The 20847-nt window shown below is 39.2% G+C and overlaps 2 protein-coding genes across 4 annotated transcripts in view; one reads left to right on the forward strand and one right to left on the reverse strand.

The window, feature by feature from the left end:
- Positions 1–1064: 1064 nt before the first annotated feature.
- fmr1 (FMRP translational regulator 1) lies at positions 1065–16560 on the forward strand. Its single transcript, XM_041048267.1, has 15 exons — positions 1065–1484; positions 4466–4518; positions 4618–4711; positions 5509–5580; positions 6294–6442; positions 7062–7155; positions 7376–7492; positions 7715–7885; positions 8114–8192; positions 8323–8453; positions 8632–8718; positions 8951–9194; positions 9695–9895; positions 10485–10564; positions 10865–16560. Exons 1-15 carry the CDS (start codon positions 1434–1436, stop codon positions 11069–11071), a joined length of 1830 nt encoding a protein of 609 aa, XP_040904201.1. The 5' UTR covers positions 1065–1433; the 3' UTR covers positions 11072–16560.
- ids (iduronate 2-sulfatase) overlaps positions 11157–20847 on the reverse strand; it is a 164665-nt gene continuing 154974 nt past the window's right edge. For 2 of the 3 annotated variants that reach the window (XM_041048261.1, XM_041048266.1), the window contains one exon: positions 11157–11358. The gene's annotated coding sequence lies outside the window, so the exon portion shown is untranslated. The remainder of the gene's footprint in view (positions 11359–20847) is intronic. The other variant, XM_041048265.1, reaches the window with a different exon arrangement.

The raw sequence follows: 20847 nt of genomic DNA on the forward strand, positions 1-20847 counted from the left end.
CGATCTCTCTATAGATGATCCCTTTAAGTCCGTCTATGCCTGTCTCATTTGTCAGTGTCACTGCTTCTACGTTTCAGTGACTTCTAGGACTTTCAATTTTTTTCTTCCTCTCTGCCTCCATATGTTATTGTGTCGGCATCAGTTTGTCTGTTCATCTGTCTCCATCTTTTTCTCTCTCTCCAAACATGTGGTTTCTGGCTGTTCCTTGTCTTTGGCTAGAAAATTAAATTCTCAAGCAGATCATATGTCCATTAACAGATAGAGCAGATGAGTGCTGCTGAATGCTGAGAGTGTTATTAGCTCATAAAGGTAAAACATAAGACATTATATTTCATTAAATCCTCTTGATACTGATTCTTGAGGGTCCATGAAAGAAAATTAATATTTCTAAGTGGCTTAGTCTGAGAGTAGTTTAAAAACCGTGACCAGTTATTAAACAGTTATGAATGGTGTGTTTTACTGCTTCAGTGTTAATTATTAACAATTCTTGGCACAAGCTGCATGTAAAGATGTCTTTGGGTATTGAAAATGTGCAATGGAACGGGGGGTTCTGGGGGTTTTGATGCATGTTATGAATTTAGTAGATGAGATGTTCCAGAAAGGCTGGAATATTGTTTTAGTGGGGGAACATACCATAGAGTAAATGATGCGCTTTGGAAAATTGTGAAAAAACACAATTGTCATTCACATAATAATAGTATTTGCCAATTAGACTAAATGCCTTTCTTTAATTTTTGTGAACACTCATTGTGAAATTAAATAAGGGAGATAGTGAAAAAAGAGTTTTGGCCATTGGAAATGGCCAGAATACTTGTGGATAAGGATGCTGCTTCCACTGCCTCAGCGCCTGTGGCTGGGCTACAGAGAAAGAATAATATTATCTGTAGTGATTTGTGTTGGTAAATGGAATGACGTTCATTCCAGGATAGACAATGCTCATTTTTATTTAGACGAATTGTCCTGCTATGTGAAATCGGCATTCCTATTTATCACCTGTGGAGAGCAGCAATAGGCTGAGATGAGTGTAAGCAGCCTCAGTTTTCAGTCGAGGAAGAAAGTAGAGACGTCACATGGAGAGATACAACCAGCAGTAGCTGCTTTACCACTAATCACATAACATTAACATAACTAGCAACCACAAGCTAACCTGGCTAGCTACATGGGTCGCGTTTGACTTATCATACAATCGGAATTGCAAATCTGAAGGAAACAAAGCAGGATTCACAGACAGTACAAAACGGGACACAACATTACGATCACAGACAGTTATCGTGGCCTCCTCTTGCATCCAACTGGCAGGCTATTTTGGTTAGCTAGCGAAGCCAACGATAGCAAACTCTGCCTTGGCTAGCGTCAAGCTAGCCAGCTAGCTAGCTAGCTACTAACGTCGCTAACGGTGGTTAGCTAGCTAGCGAGCTGTAGTAACTTGCGTCATGGATGAACTAGTCGTGGAAGTAAGGGGAACAAGTGGGGCCTTTTATAAGGTAAGTAATTGACTTGTGCTGAGCTTTGTCATCTCATTCACCACACTATGCAAAAACGTTTGGCTAACTAACATGAAATTGTCTTACCGGACTCGCCAAGAAACATTTGTTTGTATCTGCGGGCCTCAATGGTTGTGTCCAGCCTCCACCGGGACGTGGAGACTGAAAATCTGTAAACAAAGCTAACGCCAGACTGCTGCTGTAACCTCAATACTGGTAGCTGAATTAATGATATTGGTGATAATGTCGGCGCTAAACCAGTTCAGTTGTAGTAGTGTTGATAATGTTGACGCCATATTTTATTGTCAGCGGACTGATAGGCAGTGTGGTGGGCACTTTCGCTCATGGTTTTAGTTTTTCAAACTAACTTAATTTAGGATCACAGCAGCAAATATGGGTGTTGTTTTGCATTGTACCTGCATGTTTCTCCTGGTGGACATGTAGTTTTTGTTTTATCAAGACCGGTTGAGAGTTTTTGGTGGTTATTCTGAAGCCAAGAGTCAACGAGTGGGATGGACGGGAGGTTATGCATTTGGATCTTTGATCACGTTAGTACCACACACTGTGAAGAGTAAGTTAGGAGTGTGTCTTTTGCATAGCAATGTTTCAGAGTCTTCTCATTCATACTTGAGCAGATATTGATATATAGTTGTTGGTCCCATGACTGTGTTTGTCAGTGGTGAGAGAAGTATTTGAGTTCTGAAGGTTATAAACATAAAAAATATATTTTGCTGTGGATTAAAAACCTTTTATTCCCAGTTTTGCGGATTGTCATTCTTTAACAACAGCGAAGCAGGAGAAACATAAAAGCTGGAAAGACAGAGGGAGGGAAGAAAAGAAGGAAAGAACTAAAAATAACCACCAATATATTATGGAAACACGTTTTGATTGTAAAACCTTAATCTGCAAAGTAACTCCTAACTATGGCCGTTAAGCAGTTGTAGCAATGGAAAGGAAAATGTAATGGAATCACCAGCTCCCATCCCTGACTGTGTATCTAAAGCTCTACAGCTGATAGAGTAGTAGTAGAGCCCTCTGCTAATTTGGTTGCAGAGTAAGACTGAATTGTGACTGCTCTCACCCATTGTCAGCTCTCTAAAAGTAGAGGCTTTGCTGTTGCCAAACTGGTGAAAAGAAACTGAATGCAATGAGTGCACAGTGGAGTCTTCACAAAGCGTTCTGAGGTGTAATATATATTGAGTCAGCCTGCGATCTTACCTGCAGATCTTTATTGTGCTCAACAGTTGCCATGTGCACTGTAGACTCATGGTGCATTCAGCATAAACATATGGAGAAATGTGTGCTTTACTAAAGCATATTCCCCATTCAAAAAAAGCCTCCTTTTTGGATTTTCCTTGGCAATAAGACAAGTTTGAGGTGAGTGGCAGCATCAGCAGTGGTTCTACTTTAGTCTCTCAGCTGGGTGTGGCACTGGCCAAACAAATCATTGCATAGATGCAAATAGTTTTACAGACCTGTAGTTTGAATGGCTGGTGTTATTATTCAATTTTCCATCCTGAAAAATAGTCAGATAGTTGGCATTAGATTTGTTTAATAGTATCCACAAAAATGCATGTAAATTTGAGATGTGGGCAGTGATCACAGACATCTGGATCTGTGCTACTGCAGAGTAACCTAGTTTTAAAAATTCCAGATGCATTGAGTCAGTTTGAGGCTTTATTTGTGGGGATGTATGTCATCCTTAAAATGAGTTATTACAAAATATAAAGTATAATACACACACCATTAGATGGATAACTACCTTGGACTATACAACTATACCATTAGATGTATAGAGGAGATCTGATCAGTGGTTTTAGCTGCAACTACTAATAAGTGTAAGTCACCCAGCTGATCAAAAAAAAATCCTCAGTATGTTCACGCTGTAGGAGACAGAGATATGTTTATCACAGAGCCACGCTAATGCTGTACTGTAGTTCATTTGGTATGTAAGTGGACTTTGATGTCAGCCTGGGTCCAGGATGCTAATACTGAGCTAAATTTGGTACATGTATTGGGTTTAATTGAGCCAAATAGGTTGCAGCTTACAGCTGATCACAAGCTTGTTTGTTTGTTTGTTTTAAGGAAAAACTGTAGTGTTGTTGTTGAACACAGTTTTTGAAACTTAATTTAAATCTTTCAATCATATGCTTAAGAAATTATATGACAGATTAGTAGTAATTTGACAGTTGTCTAATAATTTCTTACATTGAGGACAGTCAGAGAGGTTTTGGAAGTAGAATGTGAACATAAAGATTATGTTTTTACTGAAAACTATAAAAGATTTTTGAAAGGAACAGATTGGTTTAAAAATGTTTCACACATTGCAGTTAAATGCCAGCATATGACACTATAGATGATTCTCTCTCTACCTGTAAGTTGATAACATTAAAGGAAGTTATTTTTTTTGCCTTTGGACCCTCTCCCAGTTTTGGCCTGGTGAATGTGGCTTGCAGCCTCAGAACTTTGTTTCTAAAACAGTTCAAACAGTAAAATAAATCTGTGAGATCTGTGAGAGCTATGTACAAGCACAATTATGGGTCAAGGAGGTCATATTTTGTCTCAGTTAAAAAGCTTTCCCCGGGTCTTTGGAGATTTTGAGAAGCTCTCCTTTTGGAAGTTTTTGCTTCATTTCATCCATTACTGACTGTTAGCTTGCCAGGCTAATGCTACCCATAGGCTAGGCTAGGCTCGCTATCTCTCTTATTTCCTCCTAGGCATTGCATGTCCTACTTGCAGTACTTGACACACATGGACACAGACTGTGTGTACAACCAGAGAGAGACAGAACCAAACCTGACTTGCACCCAAAGCCCAAAAAAAGGAACCAATCTGGGCTGTTTGGTTGCCAGCATCTTTGGGTTTTTGTTGCCAAATTGCAGCCCTTTTACATGCTTGTAATGCTCCTATTGACAGTTTATACAGGTATAACAAATCCTGGTTATTTTAATTTTTGTTATGCCCCTCTGTGATTCTTGTAGGCTTTTGTGAAGGATGTTCACGAAGGATCAGTCACTGTGGCATTTGAAAACAAGTGAGTGCACATACACAACAAAATATTCCATACTGTGAAGTGTTATCTTTGCCAATGATGAAATTCACACCTATTCTTGTACATGTCCCTCTGTCCTAGCTGGCAGCCAGAGCGTCAAATCCCATTTCAGGATGTGCGATTTCCTCCTCCAACAGGGTTCTGCAAGGAAATAAATGAGAGCGATGAGGTCGAGGTAGGACTGATGTATTACTTTAAAACTGTTTAAGAAAATTGATATTACCACCAAAGATGGTTGATTTAGCACAACTTTGGTATAATTAGAGTGCAGGGGAAGAAGGACCCCAAGAAGCAAAAAGTGAAATGGAAAAAGTGGGAGAAAATGCAGAAGCAATGCTGATTATGCTACAGATTAGTCTAGAGTCCTTAATAAAGAACAATAAATGGTGTGTAAACAGTTTGAGATGCAAATTACGTTTTCTAATTTTCACTGAGAATTTCTCTGTCTTAGTTTCATTTGTTTTCCCCAAGTTTTGTCTTTTTAAGATACAAAATGAGCTCCCATAAGTAGTAGTCTTTTTAATCAGAGAAACAATAACGACAACAAAATAAATAAATAAAAACAAAATAATCAGTCTGATATGCTGACCTGAAAACACATGACTTTGGAATAATTTAATTATAATAATATTATATATAATATATATATAATAATAATAATATAATTTATTTGCTCTTCCTAAAAATTCTGGAGTGAAATTGCATGTGCATAAGAAATGTTTAACGAGCAAATCATCCATTTTCTGGTTTTAATTATTTGGGTATGGCAATTTCGTCCTGTGTTCTCAAAAAAGTCCCCTTTTAAATGGATGGAATTAAAAACAAGCAGATTTCAGTTTATCTTTATTAAATTTGTTTATTGATTGACCCGTTGCCTCTGTGCCAGATTCCTTTAAATGTCTCAGCTTTGTATAATGAGTGGAAAGTTTTGAGAAATTGACTGTGTGTGTGTGTGTGTGTGTGTGTTGCCAGGTATATTCCAGGGCTAATGACAAGGAGCCATGTGGATGGTGGCTGGCCAAAGTTCGCATGGTCAAAGGCGAGGTAGGACTCAACCTGCTTCATTTCTAAGACTCATCAACACTCAGTGTACAATGTAGGACTGGGTACAAAGCTATCTGACAAGTCAAGACATTAGCAAGCAGCCTGGCAGCAATGCCACTGGTTCATCTATTCATAATCAAGTTTCCTTAGAATGCGGCCTTGACACTGCTCTGCTGGGTGAATTAATGCCATACCTCTTTTCTTTGAGCCTACATCAGTGCACATTAATGTATTAATGTGCCCCGGCCCACAGTGAGAACATAAAAGTGCTCTGAAGTGGCTGTGTAGATAATAAACTGAAGTATACACTCGTTTCTCTGGTGACTCGTGTTATTTTGATGATTAGTTGAGTTTCAGCCATTGAACAAGTGATTGGCAGGTTGAATTTAGGCTAACCTGTCAGACACGTCTCACTGCTCTGAGCTGTTCTTTTTACTTCCATTTTTATCTCTGGCCTGGTTTTATGCTTTATCTCATCCACTGTTTTTCTTTTTTTTATACCTGTGGGTCTCTTCCTCTTCTCTCTCACTTTTTTCTCTCTGTCTTTTCCTTCTGGCTCTTACCCACTTTCTCTCCAGAACATTTTTATTGCGTAATTAAAACTGATAATTATACTCTATGTACAGATTTGGGTTTTTTTTGCACTTTTGCTTTTTATAATGTGGAGAACTGGATCACTTTGACACTCTGTCTTTGTTTGTCTGTGTCTCCAGTTCTACGTAATAGAGTATGCTGCGTGCGATGCTACATTAAACGAGATAGTGACGCTGGAGAGGTTACGGCCAATCAACCCGAATAAACCAGCCACAAAAAACACCTTCATCAAGATCAGACTGGATGTGCCCGAGGATCTACGACAGATGCAAGTTTGATATGTAGACACGCACACACACAAAGACTTTCATGACCACCAAACACATCTAATGGTGTTTAAGAAACTTTTTGGTTAGGTACATTCCAGTAGGATTTGTGCTTGGAAATTGGGTTTATACAAGGAACAAATTCAAGGAACTTGAGTAATTCGAGCAGTAAAACTCCAGCTCCCCACAACGCTGACAGATCAAGCAGTATAGAAAATGAATGGATGGATGGATTGAGCATCAATTGCTATTGAATGTGGAAAGTAAAGCACTTGAAACTTAGCGTGTGTATCAGTATATTGCCTGTAGCTTACAACTTTTAAACAGAACCCGCTGAGCTGCAGCAACATGTCAGGTGATCACAGTGTTTGTAAGTGGCACGATGTTAATGCCAGAAGAGCAACGGTGTTATATGCTACTAATGTAACACTCAACACTTGGCAGCAGTTTAAGCAGGTGTGAGCCACACTGCTGTCTAAAACCTCTCATAATCAAATTCTTATAAGCCTTTAATAATAAATGGCTATGACTGGGCTACATATGCACATGTTTGTGTTACACTCTGAAAAGACTAAGTAGTGAATTAACAAGATATGAATTTGTGTAACTTTGTTTTGACAGGTGCTCCAAGGAATCGGCACACAAAGATTTTAAGAAGGCTGTGGGAGCGTTCAATGTCACCTACGACTCCGAGAAAAAGCAGCTGGTCATCTTGGTACATAAAACCAAAACTTTTTTTCATTTAAGAACATGAGACGAAAGTCTTCTCTCCATCCCATCAATTACATTTCATATACATAATCCAAATCTGTGTGACTGGGGCACCCGGTGTGTGATTTACAACAATATTACCTCATTTGGTAGATGGCCTCCATCACTAACATATTCCACGTGTAGATGCTTTGTGTGTAATGGGCCTTGATGGTTTTTCGCAGTCAGTGAATGAGGTCACAACGAAGCGAGCCAGTATGATGAGCGACATGCACTTCAGGAGCCTCCGCACCAAACTGTCTCTCATGCTGAGGAACGAGGAGGCCAGCAGACAACTGGAGGTAGACATTTACACAAACACACACACAAACACACACAAAAAAAATTAATGTTTACGGATAACTACAACTGCAGCTCCAAATGTAGGTGTCTATTCATGTGCATTTAATTTAGTATTTTTCCAGTTAAAATTGTACATTTCTGAAAGGTTATTAAAAGTCACAGTTGCTGGCTCTGCTGTGGCACTGATTAATGTGTGTGTGTGTGTGTGTGTGATTCTGCAGAGTTCCAGGCAGCTTGCATCACGGTTTCATGAGCAGTTTGCGGTTCGGGATGATTTAATGGGTCTGGCCATTGGGACTCACGGGGCCAACATCCAGCAGGCTCGTAAAGTCCCTGGAGTCACTAATATAGACCTGGACGAAGAAACGTGCACCTTTCACATATATGGAGAGGTAGGAGGACTCGACCAACACAAAGATGAATTGATAGATAAGCACACTCTTTGTCTTGTCTCTGGATTTACAAAGACAGACCTGATTGTAGAGACATTTACCCTCCATGTACTTTATAGTCTAGTTTTAGAGCTCCTTGTTATTTCTGTTTTTATGTTAAAGTTAAACCTGAGTCAGTTAATGAAGTAACACAATACTGTATGTTTGTTTTGTGGTTGTTTGTCTAAGGACCAGGATGCTGTCCGCATAGCCAGGAGTTTCCTGGAGTTCTCCGAAGATGTAATAAAAGTTCCCCGGAACTTAGTAGGTGAGAAAGTCACTCGGCTGAGACAGTGAGGTTATTCACATGGTAACTGAAATTTACTTAAGGATCAGCCATATGATTTAAGCTTCAGAGTCCCAGCAGACTGTTACTGATGATGTTTTTGCCCTCACAGGGAAGGTGATCGGCAAGAACGGCAAACTGATCCAGGAAGTGGTTGATAAGTCCGGTGTGGTGCGGGTTCGTATTGAGCCTGAAAACGACAAAAAGACCTCAGCAGCAGCAGCAGCGGCAGCAGCAGACGAGGTCGGTGGGAAAGAAACTTTGCTTTAATCTTAAAAGCACGAACTTTGCCTACTGAGCTATGTGACACAACACAACCTGGAAGTTTTCTTTGTTTTTTTTTAACTGGATGCCAGGCTGAAGACTGAGCTAGCCTTAGTATGTTAATCACCTTCTTTCATGCTCTATACCTCTCTCACAGGGAATGGTGCCATTTGTATTTGTGGGGACCAAGGAAAGCATCTCCAATGCTACAGTACTGCTGGACTACCACCTCAATTACCTTAAGGTTTGTGTAATCACCAATTGTAACAGCATCGTACATCAGATGTCGAGAAATGGCAGAGAGGAGTCAGAGTGTATCAATGCATCCAACCAGAAACCTGAGTAATATGAGAATCACGTAAACAAGGGTGGTGAATAACCAGGTTACTATATGTTCCATATAAACATCATGCTCCAAATATGATCTAAACCAGGATAAACATACTTTGTTTTTTTCCAATTGTCCATGTCCACAGGAGGTGGATCAGCTTCGTCTGGAGCGTCTTCAGATTGACGAGCAGCTGAGACAGATAGGAGGGGGAGGTGGAGGAGGAGGGACGGGACCTCGAAACCCTAAAGACAAAACCTACGTGTTCGATAACGGCATGGGGCTGGGGATGGGGAGAGGAGGAGGAGGTGGAGGAGGAGGGAAGCCCTACACGGGAGGAGGGGGAAGAGGTGGACGAGGGCGAAGAGGAGGAGGTGCAGCTTTTGCCTCAGGTGCAATAAAATGACAGCATCATCATAAACAAATGAATTCATCAAAACTTCTAACATCTTTTGTAAATACTGTTCTTATACAAGACAAGGGAAACTGAATTACCTGAAGATCTAATAAAAGCACTGATCTGAAGTGTTTGCCTCCTACAGTGAGCTCTGAGCGCGCTCATAGGTTTAGATGTGAAAGGCACAATGACTAAGCAAAAGAGCCGATTCTGTGGTGTAGATGGAAGTAATTTCCAGCTGTATTTGATGAACAGAATTACTTCACTTTTTGTGCACTGTCCCCATTTCATGGTAAAATAAGTGTTTAGTTTTCTGGTATTTCAATGGAAAGTACATGAAACATGCAGCTAGTACAAGGCTGTAAGTAGTAAACGGAGAGTCTCTTCCCTGGGCGACCACATTATTATAAAACTAAACAATTAATCAAAGGTTAATTCCACCTTGTCTTTCCGAGGCAGTTTAATGAGGTTTGACTTGTGTCCTGTGTCCCTCAGGCACCAACTCGGAGGCATCCAACGCGTCGGAGACTGAGTCAGACCACAGAGACGAGCTCAGCGATTGGTCGCTGGCCCCCACTGAGGAGCTGATGACGGGAGGCGGAACCATGCCCAGACGGACAGATGGGAGGAAGAGAGCAGGCGGCGGAGGACCAAGGGGACGAGGGGGGCGAGGAAGAGGAGGAGGAGGGTATAAAGGTGGGTAGTAATTATCATTGGCTGTCATTGATCTTTTTGTAGAGTCGCATTTTATAGAGACGAGTCAAATATTTCCGATGGAAAAGCCTGATTAACTTTTTCCTTAATCAGTTGTATAACTGCTTCACTATTTATTTTTGACTTGAGATAAAGCTAATTTTTAAGATAATAAATGGAGAAACAAATTAGTGTGGTGGAAATAAATAAGTTCAAGATACATTTCATCAAGCTATAGCCTGAAGAATAGACATTAATCAAATAATGAGATCTCTGCGGACTCCCTTCGCCAATGAATTGTCATTATGACGACGACAACGTTTTCTTTTCGAGGAGATCCACGTTTATATTGGAAAAAAGAATTTCCCCTGAAATAAATGTAATTATGATTCACAGAAATTGAATCCTACCAACGAGCTGCTCACTTCAGACATGTAGGGGCTTGTGAAGGTTGTGAACTGCATGACAGTGATATATTCAGTGGTTTTTGATTCCTGAATAAGTTTGTCGCTCGTTTGTATCTGCCTGTCGTGATGGGAACAAAGATGTAAGCTTTAAGTTGAGACACAGGATATATTTTGTCTTGGTGTAGGTGAAGACATGCAGTGGAGCGAGCCAAGACCTCGTCATGTCAGAGACCCCAAGACAAGAGCGCAGGAAGACACCCTACAGGTAACACTCACACATTCACCCTGAAAATATCTTCTTTGTAGAGCCCTTAATCCTAGAAATGCTGTACAAACCGACTTTGAGAACAGTCAGCATCACCAAGTTATGTGAAGCTGTCTGTTCTTAAGGGGACATTTGACGATCAGACCAATAAAAGCACACAAGTACTTTTTTATTGATTTGATATCTGGTGTCATAGTTTAGCCTTTTGCCTCTCCGATTTGGTAGCGATAGTACATTTTCCTTTCCATTGAACCTGTGCCCTGTGGGACTGGACTGTAATTGCGTCCTCTTTTCCCACAGATCCGTGTTGACGGTAACAATGAGCGCAGCGTGCAGCACTCGTCAGGGGGGCGAGGAGGAGGAGGAGGAGGGCCTTCCTCCTCCCAGGGTGGCATCAGTGCCGGTGGCGATGGCCCACCCCGTCATCACCATCAGAGACCCATCAGAGACCGAGGGATGAAGAAGGACAAACAGGACGCTCCTCCGCTGGTGAACGGAGTGTCGTAGATACACCACTGGAGGACCTTCTCACTTAGACACACACATACACACACTCAGAAACACACACACAGGCAACTGGTCATAAACCATCGTAGAGTCTCAGTCTCTCTCGCTTTTTCTTTCTCTGTCTTTGTCAAACACATGAATGCACATATTTCATCAGCATGGAAGTTTACCGTAGTGAAGTCGTGGACCAGAGGCCGTCCGGCATCTGCTGGTCTGCTCTGTTGAGGTCTGGTCTTTGAGTGTTCTGCTCTGGTCTCTTCTAGACTGGTATGGTATCTTGCATTCTTCTGTGGAGTGACAAATAAAATAATCCATACTTCTTTGGACAAAAGAAGAAGAAGAGGAGGGATGTGACTAAAGCTCATCTCTCACAGAGGCATTAACCTCAAACATTCTCCCTCCCCATCAACAGCAAATACATGTTTTTTTGGGGGTTTTTTTCGACTAAATTGGATGATTAAATTTTTTTGCCGTTTGAAATTGCTCACAGGAGAAAAAAGAAATGAGCCAAACGAGGCAAAACAGAAGAAACAAGGATTTACAGCCACTTCAGAATGAAATGTGTGTTCCTTCCCTTAACAGCACACAATTTTAGGAGGTGGCGTCAGTTTGCCCTAGGTTGATAAGTTATTTTTGTTGCTCTCAAGCTTCAATATTCAACACCTGTGAGTCAAGCATTTATAATTTAACTGCACTGATTGATAAAGTCATAGAGCGTCTTTCAGGTACCAGAGATTCTTGATTTATAAACTGCAAAATACTGCTAAATTTTGGTGTCACCCAAATAACTTCTACCTTTGGGAGACTCACTCATAGCTGGGCACCTAGGATTCACTCAGCAGTGAATGATTTACCAGACTCATCATTTCAGTCGTCTGTGCTTTGTCTCCTGTTGCCTACATAATGTAAAATTCCTCCATTCTCTTCGACTGTCAGACCAAGCATGAATTCAAAAAAGAACAGGACGTAGCGTTGGAGAAACATAAATCTGAGGCACTTTGATGCAGATAAACGGTTAAAAGGCCTTTACTGAAGCTGAGGGGGTCAGGATACCAACTCCTAACAGTCTTAAGTTACAAAATGTGATGAATTGCTGTCCTAGTTAATCATTCAGTTGTCATGTGAGCTGGTGACGTGACGAGGCCAACACTCACCGACAGCTGCGACAGTGAATCCCAGACTCCCTCATAAAAACACTGCAGTAATCAAAGGATTATAAATCCAACATTTATTGGCCAGAAACACAAATAAAACCAGTATGTTCACAGAGCTGTAGAGCCATAGAATAAACAATGACTCATGGCTAAAGTGTTGAATACAGTCATGTTAAGTTTTCAGGCTGTCCTGACCCTCGTCAGGCTTCGTGGCTGCATGTCTGCAGCGGTCCTGGCAGCAGTATGTCTCTGCTGTCTACAGGAATCAGTATCTGCTACCAGACTGAGAAGAACCTTTTCTCCAGTGGCATAGTTCACAGAGAGGGCTCAACCTGCAAGATAGACTTACTTCACTTAGTCCCACTTACTTGCATGTGATAAAGCAGTCTGGGATGGATTCCAGTTTAATTAGTTTTGTTTTCAGACAGACATCGTTAATGTAAAACTCCTGTCACCTGATCACATGAGCTTTTTTTTTTAATTTATGGAAACCTTTGTATTTAACTTTTTGTTTTACAGTTAGTGTTTCACTTATTTCTGCAGAGGAAAGAAATTGTTGTAAAGTTACACGTTGACAAAATATAAAATTTGGTTTAAGTTTTATTCATCCCTCTTATTTAAATATTTTGTGCATTAATCTGATTTTATTTTGTATATGGTAGAGCAGAAGAGGGAGTCAGAATTTTGGCCGAAATCCCAACAAGTTTTGTTTCAGGTGCAACATATTCCACGCACTGTTGTAATCATTACCTTCTTGTACATCAATAATCAGGTCTTGTTCTGTGAACATGCATTTTTCTTGGTGTTTCTCAGCACTGATAATATGAATTGTGCATTCCTCTTCCTGCTTTTAAACTGTGCAGATCACCTGGCTAAGTTAAAGACACAAATAAAGTTTAATGAAACTGCTCTAAGCTAAATTATAAAGTCAGGGTTAAAGAAGAAAGCTTTTCATCCATAAGTCAGGATAAATCCCCTCTGCGTTTAAGAGCAAAATGTTCACCACAGTCATGGAGCTGCAGCCTGTCAGTTTTCTGCCATTGCTGTAGGTCATAATGAGTCTTTGTTAAAATCTTTGTGCCTTGAATTTATGCTCCTCCATTTCTGTGAATTTGACCCCATTCTTAAAAGCACCTTTATCCTGTCTTTTTAAACTCGGTGTAACACTCCTGCTGTTTCTTTCTTTTATGTTTAGGACATAGAGTACATGGGTGTCTCTTTCTGTGACCCTGTATGCATTTCTTAGAAAAAACAAATGGTGTAAGATGACTTTGACAGACTCTGGTAAAGCATTTTGTCCCAGACAGCATCCAGTCTCCTAGCCTTGTTCTAAACTTGTCTGCCTCGTGTTAGAGCTCTGTGACTTACTGACATAGACGTAAACAACAACAGAGGACTAGACAATCATTTATCATCAAATAGCTGAAAGTGACATTTCTAACCAGTGCAGGTTTCCAGACATCGAAGGAACATCAGACAAAACAAACAAACGTCTTGACTTCAAGCTCTTATTTTGAAGTGTTCCAACCTGCTGTTGGGTTGGCACCTCAGAGAATTACTGACTTATATATTCTGCATGGAAAGATCCTTAGTGGAATCATCATCCTGAAAATAAGTACAGCTTAGGTGGCATGAAGGCCTTTACTGATCATTGACACTCTCAGCTGACCCGACCTTTATCCTAAATTCAGACTTACAGCAGTAACTTAGACAGGCTAGTGTAGAAAATATTTGTGGACTTATGATTGAAAAGGAGATTCATAATAACATTTGTTTGGATTTTTTTTTTTTTTTTTGGAAAAAAAAAACTGTTGAAATGTGAGAAAGTCACTGTAAAACAAAAATCAAAGCAAAAAAAAAAGTTTCTCAAGGTTTCTCTGTGCATTCGTAGGCTTATTGACATTTTACAAAAATACTGTATTACATCAAATTACTGTCATTCGTAACTGAAACAGATTCAGTATCCAGCCCTTAAAGGAATAGTGTGACATTTTGGAAAATAAGCTACCTCACCTTCTTGCTGACAGTTAGATGACACGATTGAAACCACTCTCATGAGCGTTCGCTAAACATCAATCTAGAACCAGCAGAATTTAGCTAAAGGCTGGAAACGGGGAAGCACCTTGCCTGCCTTTGTCCAATCACAATCCAGTCAGCATGTTTAAAGTTCACTAACACATTTTATCTTGTTTGTTTAATTTGTATGAAAATAGAAATGTTAAAAAAAAGGTTTTCATGCTGGAATTATTTCTTTGCTGGGTGTAGTGACTAGGCTAGCAGTTTCCCCCCACTTACAGTCTTTATGCTAAGCTAAGCTAACTGCCTGCTGGCTCTAGCTTGATACTGTGTAGACAGGCATAAGAGTGATATCAAACCTTTCATATAACTGTTGGCAAGAAAACGAATAAACTCATTTCCCAAAATGTCAAACCAGCCAAAGTGCTTTCATTTGGAGTGTTGTTAATTAGCATTGCATAAAATTACTTTACAGTTGGTAGGATCCACTTGATCCACTAGTCAGACACAACACAGGTACAGGACTCTGTTAAAAAACAGCTTGTGAGATTTATTTGTAATGTGCTGTTCTTTCGTTTGAGGAAAAAAAACAAATATAAAAAAAAAATATTGTCTTTCATGGTAGAAAGATGTGAATACCCAGAGAAACCTTACCATATTTTGTGTGACATGTGCCTTTAATTGTGGCTAGTATCACAACCTAGACTTGTAAATCAGGGATGATGAGGAGACATTGAAACGGACCAGATGGGTAAAGAAGGCTATTTTCTGAAGTGACATAAAGAATTCACTCTGGGTCGTCACTGGCAAAGCTGAGCATTTCTGAGCTTCCTGTAAACTCAAAGGACGTGTGTTAATTGTAAAGGTGTGCGGTTTGTTTGTTTGTTTGTTTTTTGGCCCACAAGGAAACTGCCTTCTTTTACCACCTGGTCCATTTTAAACACTGAAGGTGTTGTATCCTTGTACAGTCGACAAACATAAGCCTGTAGCTTATGACCTGGTTCAATTGATCTGTGAAATGGATTCAGTTGCTTTTCTAGACCAGTGCAGTTCATGACCTTGAGTGGCTACTTTGGTACCTTTGGCCCCATGCAAAATGGTGTGACCCAGTGTAACTTTATTCCTTGTCTCTCTTTCTTTCCCAGAAAGTAACTGACGTTAATGAAAGGAACTGAAAAGATTTCAGAGGTTGAGCCAGGTCTTTTCTTTACCAGAGATCAGTGAACCTTCCTAGTCTTGCGATGCATGCACATCTTTTATTATGGATTTTGGAGACTTTAAGTAGCTTTGAACATGTTAAAAGAAAAAAAAACATACAGACATACACTACTGGTCAAAAGCTTTAGAACTCCCCCATTTATTTAGTTTTTATTGAAATGTAAGCTGTTCAAGTCCAGTGAATCAGTGAATAACCTTAAGTGGTATAATGTTAAGCAGTAAACTGCCCAAAGTAAAATAAATAAATAAATAGATTGATAGATAATGACCCAAAACTAGCAACAACTTTACAATGTTTTATTTCCATTGTAGAAAGGACATGACAAGCGTGTTCATCTGCTAGGTTATGCTTGAATTTCATCATGTAAATTTAAATCACAGCTGGAAAAATTGAGGTGTTCTTAAGCTTTTGACTGGTAGTGTACATACGTTTAGTTTTTTAAAATCAGTGTTACTTTGTCTTATTTCTCCTTGACTTAAGACTGGCTGGAGTCATGGAGTACCCAGTGATGAGTAACATCTTCTGACAGCCACCGGCTTAGAGTCAGTGACACATGGGAAACTTTTACCTTTTAGAAACTGTCTCCAGAAACGGTTGAAACATGAGTAATGAATCATGAAACAGGCTTTTTTCTTTTTTTCCTTTTTTTTTTTAGAAGTTACTTTTCCTTTTTCAGAAGTGTTATTGGTGTCAGTTTCTCTATCACTAATCTGTTAGGACTTCTTTTTGCTTTCACTTGGTGTTCACACTGCAGCCATGTTGCATTTTTACCCAGTAAGCATTCTCTGCAGTGCATCGACAAACAGCTCAAGTGAAAGTCACCTCTATATTGTCAATAGAGCATCAACAGTATGGAGTTGCTTTGTATTGTAAAAACAAAAAAAAAAAACTAAACTAAAAAAACAAACAAAAAAAAAAAACATGATGGAAAAAAGAAGGGAGGGTGGCATACTGTATATAATGATGTCATTATTTGTCTGAGAAAAGATTTGTACTATTGTTTCAAATGTGCACTTATCCTGATATTTTCTTTTTTTTGCTGTTTAATATCAGTTAAATGCTAGAGCTCTTGATAATAAACTTAATGTGTGGAAAAAATAGCAGGGTTGAGTCACACACAGCTGTCATTAATAATGAAGTGTCCATAGGGATGCAGAACTTGAAAAATAATGTCACATTACAGGAGGATGGTGAGTTTAGTTTTTGTTTTACCTGATGGGGAAAATCCACCCTAAAACTGAATTTATGAATGAAAACAATGGGAGGAAAGCTCATAAAATTCATTCAGTGGCATTGCATGAGACTTGGTTGGCATGGTAACGACTTGGTTAATAACAGTTAGCACAACAATGCAATGAATCCATGATGTGTATAAAAGCTTGAAGTAATACTCCATCCAAAATATATTATTAATTACCCCTGTACATTTGGTCGATAGTTTAAGTAGGTAGTTTCACCCTTCATAGAGAACAGAAGTTATAATGGATTGTAATAATGTTTTCACAATGTCCACAGCCCACAGCATAATTCACCTCTCAGCTGTTCAACCTAATGCTCATGCATTTGGATGCTTTTTTTCCCTCCTATGAAAAATGATGACTGTTAGAATCTGTTAATCAGTAGTCTACAATCAGTAATTTCACACACAAAATAAAAACATTCTACACTCAAAGCCCACTTACTAGCTTTTTCTAGAGATTTTAACTGCATCTTGTGGTCTTCCTCGGCAGAAGAAGTTTGCTAAGTTGTATAAAAACACCTGTTGTTACATAATCAAAGGTCTGTTCTTCGGAGCCTTTGAGAAGGACTGTCAGATGCTGTTAAAAGTGGATCATGAGTTATCTTTTTCTGGGTGGAGTGTCATTTTAAACTAAAACCCCTAAATTATTGCCTGTTTAAAGGAATCGATTGACATTTTGGGAAATTCAGTGGAGGTAGAGAGATTTGATATCAATGTCATATCTGTGTGCTAACAGTTACAGCCAGGAGACACTTAGCCTAGCTTAGCATTAAGACTGGAACCAGGGGGAAACAGCTGACCTGCCTCTCTCCAAAGATCAATAATAATCCTACCAGCACCTCTTTAGCCAAGTAACACCTTGTATTTCATGTTTATTTCAAACACCAACAGCTGTGTACAGAGTTGTAGTTCCAGCACGCAAGCCCCCATAAAACCACAACTTGCTGTTTTTACATTTCTGCTTGTGTGCCGATTCAACAAATGAGGTACAGCTAGTGAGTTAGCGGCCTTTAAAGGTGCTGGTAGGTGCATAGCTAGTTGTTTTCTCCTGCCTCACATCCTTATGCTAAGCTAACTGTCTCCCGGCTCCTCAGCATGCACAGATGTGACTGGTATCCGTTTTGTCATCTAACTCTATTTTATTTTAATTTTTCTAAAATGAAATGTAGCTGTTCTATAAACCTGAAAGCACACATTAGTCTGTCTTTAAGCTTGTATCACACTGTAATTTTGGGCAAAGTTTGCCTCCTACAGTAGCTGAAGTATCCTATGTGAATAATGTTTTATGGTGGATTTTCCCTCTATTTAAACAGATAAACGTGTCTTGTACATTGATCCCTTGACTTTTCAGACTTCATAAATAGAAACTAAAATCATTTTAATCTAGCTTCTTTTTTGAGTCACCAAAGTGATGGATATTGACAAGTGTTCAGTTTCAGTTCCTTTAAGTTTGTATTATTTCTTTCTTCTTGACTGGTGTAAAATTTTCATGAGGTTACACTAAGAGGGTGCTGGTGGTGAGACTTGTCTCCAAAAGCCAGTTCCCCTTGAACTGACAAAAAGAGCCACATACAAGTTTGATGCATTGGGAAGATGTTACAGATCTTGTGGCTACAGAAGTTACAGAATCTACAAAGCTCCTACCTTCACATCTACTCTGCTGTGTCACACCGGTGACAATGAATCTGTGCATCTGTGGCTTTGTTTCAACCTGCTTGCTGGTGTATTTTATTGTGCCTCCAAACACCAGGTTTATTTTTGGACCTTTTTACTGCTGGAACTCCACCAACTAAAGCAGTTTAACGGCATTTTTATGCTTTGGTTTGATTTTTAGGGGCATTACTAACAAACCCTAATATTAGGCCAAGGCTTGTACTATAGTGGAGGATGTCAATTTAAAAAAAGATGATTAAGGACTGAGGTCATATGCTGACCAGTTGGGGTCACTGAAGAACTGGTGCTAAGGAAGCATTTCTATAATGGAGATTTTACTGAAGGGTCTCTGAGCAGTTGTGATATTGTTATCCAACCTTGCTGTTTTCCAGTGGCCTGCAATGGAAACACAAAACTTGACTAAAGATGACTACAGTCAAGATCATAACATAAAAATAAAGACATGTAGTGTCTAGGTCTGGTATCCAGCCTCTGGAAAACACTGAAAATGTGATCATATAAAAAGCTGCATGGGAAACATTTTCCTATAAGGTTGTGAACTATTTGGGATCCCAAACCAAAGTTTAAGACATGGAACTACATGCATACCTTTTCTTCCCAGGATCATTCTGTGTACATTTTGATTCATCCTGGCAATGTAAAGTGTCCTACGAGGAAAAAGTCACAGGGATCCCAAATGGCGCTATGAAGATCATTGCTGAGGACATCCAACTTCCCCAAATACAGTTTTCTTAAGATGCAACTTGCACTGTCTTGATTTATTGTTTGGATGTGATGCTGTCCTCAATGCAATCCTCTGTCTTCAGCGCATTAGAGCAGTACTATAACATGTAATTTGGTAGTCCATGAGGTAGAGTGACACCACTGAAACTGTGTAAACCCATAAAAGAGTAATGCTTCTTTCAATAAGCAAATTACTGTCATTCACATGAAATGTTTAATATTAAAATTGCTGAGTGGTACTCTGTGTTCTGTTAACACATTTCATAAACAGATGCTATGAGATTGTTTTCATAAAAACTTCCAAAACGTGTGTTCTTCTAGTTGTCGTATCTGTTGCAAACAGATCATTTAGAGGCAGATTGAGGAACTGGATTAGAGATTTGTAGCTTCTTAATTTAAATTGGGGGGGGGGGGGGTAGATAACATAGATTTTCGTTGCTTAGTGGTCCACCGCAGATTTCAGCCTTTATTTGCAGAGTTAATACAGTTTAACATCAACAGATACTAACCATTGTGGGGTGTTCAACAGTAGAGTGCCAGAAGGTGAAGACACACAGAGAATCTGTAGATACTTAAAACCAGGGTAGTCAAAAAAGCTGTAAAATTTTGTGTGCAGTTTTGGGCATTTTTTTTTTTGTTGTTGTTGTTTTCTTTTGTACATACTACTAGCATTTAAGATGTCTGGGTTGACATGTCTGGTTATAGTGCAATATATTTTGTATGCAAGCAGTTTCAATAAATAAATGTCGATCTTCCTCTGTTCGCGCCGACTGATCTCTCAGTTTTACTATTTAATTTTATATAAATAAAAAAAAAAATATATAAGATATATATAAAAAATATAAAATTGTATGTAAATTATTTATTTATTTATTTATTGTAGTTTCTGCGGGGGGCAGTGTGACCTCAGGGGTCCTTACCTTTCATTGCCATTTCAATGACACACCCCTGTACCATTTATTGTAGCTTTGTATGATGAAACATTGATGCCTTGAACAGAATCAGTATATGTGGTCCATTAGTGAAATGACCACATGAGGATACTGAAAGAAGATTATTATACGAGGCTCCCCTGTGGAGCCTTTGAGCTCAGTGACAATCAAGAGCCAAGGCCAAACTGTTTTGCTCCCCTACTGCTTCCGAAATTGGACAAGAAAAAACTCTTGAAATCATTTGAGTGGATGGCATAATAAGTGTCCTAAATGACCGGATACAAAAAAAAAAAAAAAAAAAAAAAAGAGGAACATCAAGGACACTGCAGTCCTCTTTATAGGAAAATGTTTTCAAATGACAGTTCATAGAGAATTCATTGCTGTTTTAAACTGCAGACTAGTTAGTTATAAATTACACTATTACATGAAAATGATTTTAAAAAGTTTTAAGTTTTCTTCATGTTTTAAGTGTTCACCTCATCACAGGCTCCAGACAGAATGTGTCTCTGGTAATTCTAATTTTTAATGTTTTAAACATTTGTTCTGAAAATAAAACACCATGAGGCAGTAAATGCCAAATGATCTAACTATACTACCACGAGTGCACTAGTACTCTTTCTTTATTCAGATTAAATCCCAAACTTTACCATTAATATGGTAAATTCACTGGGCATGACTATCTGCTGAATCTGGTTACACGTACAGGAATTAAAATTTAGCTGCATTACACATCCAGGAGTTAAGTGTCTATTTTCTTTAAGTGGACTCTGGTCAAGTTTTTGTGATGAAAATTCAAAAAGCACAGTTATAAGCTACAT

The sequence above is a fragment of the Toxotes jaculatrix genome, chromosome 10, assembly GCF_017976425.1.
Source record: "Toxotes jaculatrix isolate fToxJac2 chromosome 10, fToxJac2.pri, whole genome shotgun sequence".
NCBI classification, from domain to species: domain Eukaryota; kingdom Metazoa; phylum Chordata; class Actinopteri; family Toxotidae; genus Toxotes; species Toxotes jaculatrix.

Coding starts and splice junctions, on each gene's coding strand:
- fmr1 (XM_041048267.1), top strand. CDS start 1,434: ATGGATGAACTAGTCGTGGAAGTAAGGGGAACAAGTGGGGCCTTTTAT. Junction 7,493..7,714: donor AGGCCAGCAGACAACTGGAG/GTAGACATTTAC, acceptor GTGATTCTGCAG/AGTTCCAGGCAGCTTGCATC. Junction 8,719..8,950: donor ACCACCTCAATTACCTTAAG/GTTTGTGTAATC, acceptor CCATGTCCACAG/GAGGTGGATCAGCTTCGTCT.